Raw genomic sequence first — 6678 nt, 5'->3', positions numbered from 1 at the left:
ATATATTCTGGGCTTTTTTCTTTCTGGCAGCCAGCAAGTTCTTGCTGCCAGGCGAGAGGCATATATATATATATATAGGTCTCAAGCTATTTAGCTATTTAGCTCTCATCAGCTAGCCAATACCTTTACTCGGATTCAAACTTGGGCTGCCTGCATATTAGGCAGTTGTATTAACCTCTGAGCCACAAGTTCTCCTCCCTTGATCAGCTGAGCCAGGGGAGAGATTAAGTGTTTTTTCTGTTGAAGCACCTGGTCTACCCCACTGTAGGAGGGAGCATACTGCTTACCTTTTGCCTTTCAGCTCCAATCCAGGAGCCCTCAGGCAGTCGCTTTCACGACAAACTATTTTGTATCAAATTTATATTTGCTGATAAAGAAATAAAGGTAGACTAGTATAGATCTATTTCAAGCTATTTAACTCTCATCAGCTGTGGCTCAGAGGTTAATACAACTGCCTAATATGGCAGCCCAAGTTCAAATCCGAGTAATGTTGAGAGAGAGAGAGAGAGAGAAGGGGAGGGAGGGAGGGAGTGTGTGTGAGACAGAGAACATATTCATATACATACACACATATTGAAGACATGTTGAATTTAGTATCGCTTTGTGACATAGAGTGGAAATTCAGAGGGGAACTTCAATTTATCTTGTAGGTACATTTTGAGCATTAAAACTTTGGTCATTTTCCACTTTTCAGCTAAAAAGTATTTTTATGTTCATGTAAGATTCACTATAACGAACACTGGACATATTTAAACAAAGTGTATTTCTGTAACCAAATGAATGGTTACAAATATGACTTCCCAGGGTATTTTGGGAATAGAACATTGTCCCTTTTGTAATTTTTAGGCCTTGTCACGTTGTCATATGAATGACACAACAGATTAACAATTACATTAATCTGCAGAAGCTGATCCAAATCTATCTGGAAGGGATCTTGGCCTGAATCCTGACTGAAATAGATCTAGGTAAACTGTTTCATTCAAGGCCTTCTGAACCAGTTGTGCCAGGAGGTGCTTTACCAGGGATGGGATTTAGCCGGTTCGCACAGGTTCAGGTAAACAGGTTGTTAAATTACTACTACCACCCCGCTATCAAAGTGGATCCTGGGCACTGCACTGGACTGCAACTGAGAAACGGGCAATGGATGGCCAACGTGAGGGAAAGAGAAGGCCATTTCCCCTCTTTCTTCTCCCTGCTCCTCCTTCCCTCATGCCAGCTGTTCCATTGCCCGTTTTTCCATTGCAGCGCAACAGAGCACTTTGATAGTGGGAGGGGTAGTTAATTTAACAACTGGTTCACCCAAGGTCAGGATGCTTGTCCAGCATGTGCAGCAGAGCTGGAGGACGGGGATGGGGCATGCCTCCCATGACAGCCAACCTGGCCCTGGGTGAACCGTTGTTAAATTATTTGAATCCCACCACTGTGCTTTACCCCATATGCATACCCAATTGGGGAATGACCAATCCAACTATATTTCCAGCTCTGCTGCACTGAACTAATTCATTTGATGTTCACTGTTGCAGATTGAATCAAAGTGCAACCAATATCCCTGAAAATACTATGTCTCCCACATAAGAAAGTATTCACTGTCAATTCGCAAAGCATCCCTGGCCTGCTCTCAAGTTGCCATAGGCCAGGGGTGATGGGAAACCGATGAAATGGCACAGTAGCCAAAGACAGATGAACATTCCCCGCTTATCTCTCTCAAGGCTGTAACCCAGGGTTACCTACAGCAGCTGGAGGGGAGTGACCTCTACAACCCGCAAAATTGCTCTGTTGGTGAATGTGATTGATGACACACCCCGGGGGGAGGGGAAAAACAGTGTCATAATAGGAGTGTAAATTATGTAGGGTCAGAGGTGGCTGCACTTGGGAACATGCTGAATGAAGCTCCTAATAAATAACTGAATTTCTTTTGAAGCTTGGCTTGAGGCTCATGATTTAATTAGGGCATCTGTCGGAACCATTTTTCAACCAAAGTACATTATTTTGTTAGTGCAATTGTCACAGTAACAAACTTGGAGGCACATACAGAGAGTGCATTTCCCTAGTAAAATGGAAGAGTTATTAGTATTACTTCTCAGGCATTGTTACATAGTCATTCAAATCTTTATTGTCAGTGCACAACATATGTACAATGAGATTGGTCATCTGAATAATCCAACTGATCAATCAGTTTAGACTGCAGAATCTGATCCACATCTCTAGAAGGGATTTGTAGTCCATGCAGTGCAATTAGTTTGAGTGGATTCACACCTGGTGCCTGCTTTCAGAATACATCTATCCCATTGTTTGTCCATGAGGGAGCTACTGAATGCCCTTCAACTTGCAAGACATCAACCTGAAGGTTACCCTGATTTCCATTCTCACTTGAGATTTCTCCATGACTCTGAATTCCATTAGAATTAAAATTATACAATTTTCACAGCAGAAGACCAAGGTGTGGCTTCTCAAATAGATGAAAAACCAAGATAGATTATGGGGCCAATAATAACAAATTTGAATGAACCTATATGTCATCTGGGGAAAATTATTTTCCAGAGGCTCTGGCATGTCTACGAGAACCATAAATTTATCAAACTATCCTTGCTCTATGTATCTCACCAAACTATTAAAAGTTGCAATGAAGTCATCGTATTCATTCGTTCATTCGTTCGTTTCTTCATTCAGTTACTTATAACATTTATAAAGCTGAACATCTTCTGACCAACACTTTTAATTCCCAGTTAAAGGCTGAATAAGAGAATGTTAGATTTAACTATTCATCTGTCTTCCTGGTCAGGTGTTGTTTTGTGTTCAAATGTGGGTTCAAGAGAATGATGTAGCACTTGGGCAGAAAGATGCAACCCAGGAGACCTGCAGTAGAGCCCAAGATGGAGAAGATCTCCACAGCCACCATGTATTTTCCCTTGGTGCTCAGATAGGCTGGGATGAAAGACACCCAAATGCTACAGAACACAAGCATGCTGAAGGTGATCAGCTTGGCTTCATTAAAAGTATCAGGCAGTTTTCTGGCAAAGAAAGCCACAGTGAAACTGATGGTGGCCAGGAGCCCCAAGTAGCCCAGCACAATGTAAAACATGGCATCTGAACCTTCATTACATTGAACAATGATCTCTTGAACCTGTGAATGAATGTCCCACTCAGGGAAGGGAGGAGACACGATCAACCATATCATGCAGATAATAGCTTGAATACATGAGCAGAAGACAATGATGGATCCTGCCAGTCTGTTTCCTAGCCATTTCCTCATTTGGTTTCCTGGCTTAGTGGCCAGGAAGGCCACAATGACTGTGATGGTTTTGGCCAAGACACAAGAAACTGAGAGAGAGAAAATGGTGCCAAACATCGTTTGCCTGAGAAAGCAAGTCATCCTGCCAGGCCAACCTATGAAGAGCAGAGAGCACAGAAAACATAGCAGGAGAGAGGAAAGAAGGATGCATGTGATGTTCCTGTTGTTGGCTTTGACAATGGGGGTGTCCCAGTGCAGAATGAAAGTCACAGCCACCAAAATGAGGGCTGAGGAAAAGAAAAGAATCAAGGAAGTCAGAACAATTCCCAAGGATTCACCATAGGATAAATAGCTGAAACGTTTGGGAAGGCACTGGATCTTTTCTTCATTCGAATACTGATCCACTGGGCATCTCTCACATTGGTTTGCATCTGAAATACATGAAGAAGAACAAGTCATTTCCAACTATGTAGGAAACAATATAGAGAACTAACTGTGATAAGTCATTCCTGGTGATGCCATTCACAGTCCCCTTGACATATAATAATGCTTTCTTAAAAAGTGTACGGATTCTGGTCTGTTATTTATGTAAATATTTTTTTTTTAACTGCAATATTAGTAGACGAGTACTCTGAAAAGAACAACTCTCAACTTAGCAAAGGATATCAGAATAGAATGGATGTATGGAAGTATTTAAATTCCATCCAATTTTTTTTTTTTATAAAAACATCTATTGCAGTTTACCCCATCTTTATTCCACAAAATAGAATAACAACGATGGAAAGAATAAAGAAAAGCTGAGTTTGCAAACTCTCAATTCTCATTTGTCTCTTTACTTACCCATTTCAACTGAAATTCTTCCTTCGGGACACTGTATACAATTGTAGCAACATGTATGTTTCCTCTCCTGAACAACCCTGCTGTATCCCTGATGGCAGCTCTCTACACATCTGGCATGAGGAGGTACCTGGAGAAAAAAACATCAAGAAGGTTTTGGAGCCTGATTCATCCATATTGGGGGTTATGAAAGGAGCCTTTCCGAAGAATTTGTACAGTTAAGACATTTGCTTATAACTGGCTAATCCTTTCAATCCAGAAACATCCAAAGCCTATTGAGGTGCTCATTTCTATTCGTCCATTTCATCAGAAGAAATTAGTAAATTTAGGAGCATGCATAATCTTCTGACGTCAACATGTCCCATGATGCTTTTGGAGAGTGTCCATGTTTACAGCAAATCATCCTATGAATAGGATGATGAGTTCTGAGTTTTCTGCAATCACATCCATTCTCATTTGTTCTTGTACAACAGTGGTTCCCAATTTGATTTTTAATGGGGGCAATTTGAACCTTGTTTAAACCAAATTAATGGACTTTTAGGCTTCCTCCGCATGAGTAGAGTTCACTTTTTGAGTAAAGTAAGAATTATATGTCACAGGGGGAGCATCAGTATTTTAGAAATGCTTAGGTGGGGCATGGCCCCAAAAAAGGTTGGGAACCACTGTGTAGAACAAGAAAAATGGATAATAGAGAGCATGGGAGTCTCTGATGGGGGATATCTAAAATGTTTCAATCCTAGTAGAAATCAGAGCAACCTAGACAGTCTTACAAACTGTGGTCTAAACAGAAATGAAAAATTTCATTATGTGTGAAATAACATCAATTTTCTTTCTGTAGGATGGGAATATCCTTGTTGTTTCTTTATATCTGCCAGAACTTGAACTCAAGAAAGACATATGGAGTAAATTCTGAGCAGTCCTCACCTCCAGACACAAATCATTTGTATACACAGATTTCTCTAAAAGTCTGTCCATAGGAGCACAACCACCTATAATAAACATTTTTGTTTTCAGACAGTATCCTCTTTATAATAATAATAATAATAATAATAATAATAATAATAATAATAATAACAACAACAACAACAACAACAACAACAACAGTAACAACAACAACAACAACAACAACTTTATTGTCATTGTATGTGTATACACAGTATACACATCCAACGAAATTCACTTAACACCCAAAGATCAGGTCCAACACACATAACAATCCCCAAACACACTCCCACACACCACAATTCCCCACCCCTAAACTGCCACACAACAGACCAAGTAATGCTGTCCAACAGCTCACTCACTGATGGTGGCCCTTTAGTTCATTGTTGAGTGCAATTATAGCTCTGGGATAAAAACTATTCAGAAAACATGTGATCCGAGTTTTAATTGTTCTGTATCTTCTGCCGGAAGGCAACAATCCAAAAAGATTGTAAGCAGGATGGAAGAGTCTCTGAGAATGTTATGCAACTTTCTCAAACAGCAAGATTCAAAGATGTCGTCCAGGGCTGGTAGCTGGAGTCCAATGATATTCTGGGCAGTTTTAATGATTCTCTGTAGAGCTTTTTTATCCGCTACAGAGCTGCTCCCATACCATGCAAGAATGTCATATGTCAGGACACTCTCAATGGTGCTGCGATAGTAGGACATAAGTAGATGCTGAGATAGATTTATCTTCCTGAGCATTCTCAGGAAGTACAGCCTCTTCTGTACTCCCTCATAACAACAATATCTAACATTAAATATTATATTGGGAAAATACAAAAGGAAATTGTATTATAGATTTTAAAACATACCCAAAAATTCATGAAAATGAATTCATCTTTGCAAAAAAAAAAAAAAGAAAAAAAAGAAAGAAAGAAAGAAAAGAAAAGAAAAGAAAAGAAAAGGAGGGGGGGACTTTTAAACAATTTTGAAAATGATTTGTTCAATGTCTGTGTATTTACTTGGTTTTTATACACATTTTCCAATTGTATGGGAGAAATAACAACCTGCTCTTATTTAATTTATACATAAGTAACATTTACAAAAAAAGATTCATGACAAGTTTAAACCTGTTTCCTCTTTACATTTATTCTGCTTGTTACAAATAATGCAGATATTTTTTAAAAAAAATAATAGCATGTCAAACAAATTAAATAAAACACAAGGACACATACACAAATATTCATATCTCATATTAATTTCAAAATGCCACTAAATTCCATGTAGATATCATCATAAAGACCATCCTAAATATTTAGCAGAACCACAAGGTTCCAGTGTACCATCATTGTCCTTCGCTTCTGGGCTTTCGGGTCATTGAAGAAGAATCTCTTCCCCTCCAAATAATACTCTATAGCCATGATGGCAAACCTATGGCACATGTGCCACAGGTGGCATGCGTAGCCATTTCAGTGGGCATGCCAGCTCAGTTCTGGCACGCATGTGCTCGCTGGCTAACTGTGCCCACCAGAAGTAGGGAAACAGGCTGTTACCTGCCTCCAGAGAGCCTGGGGGTGGGTGGGTAAGGCCCGTTTTTCTTTCTCACCTGGCTCTGGAGCCTTTCTATGCATCTGGAGAGGGGGAAAACAGCCTTCCCCACCCCCTCAGAGGCCCTCCGGAGGTCC

General features: G+C 40.0%; 1 protein-coding gene across 1 annotated transcript; it reads right to left on the bottom strand.

Annotated features, from left to right (window-relative positions):
* Window positions 1-2758: 2758 nt before the first annotated feature.
* LOC139324334 (vomeronasal type-2 receptor 26-like) lies at window positions 2759-3349 on the bottom strand. Its single transcript, XM_070954056.1, has one exon. It carries the CDS (start codon window positions 3347-3349, stop codon window positions 2759-2761), a length of 591 nt encoding a protein of 196 aa, XP_070810157.1.
* Window positions 3350-6678: the final 3329 nt, after the last annotated feature.

This window comes from Pituophis catenifer, unplaced genomic scaffold (genome assembly GCF_029215685.1).
Source record: "Pituophis catenifer annectens isolate HBS135680 unplaced genomic scaffold, rPitCat1.0.hap2 SCAF_15, whole genome shotgun sequence".
Classification (NCBI taxonomy): Eukaryota; Metazoa; Chordata; class Lepidosauria; order Squamata; family Colubridae; genus Pituophis; species Pituophis catenifer.
The sequence above is the reverse complement of the archived record's forward strand: the minus strand, read 5'-3'. Positions and strand labels throughout refer to the sequence as shown.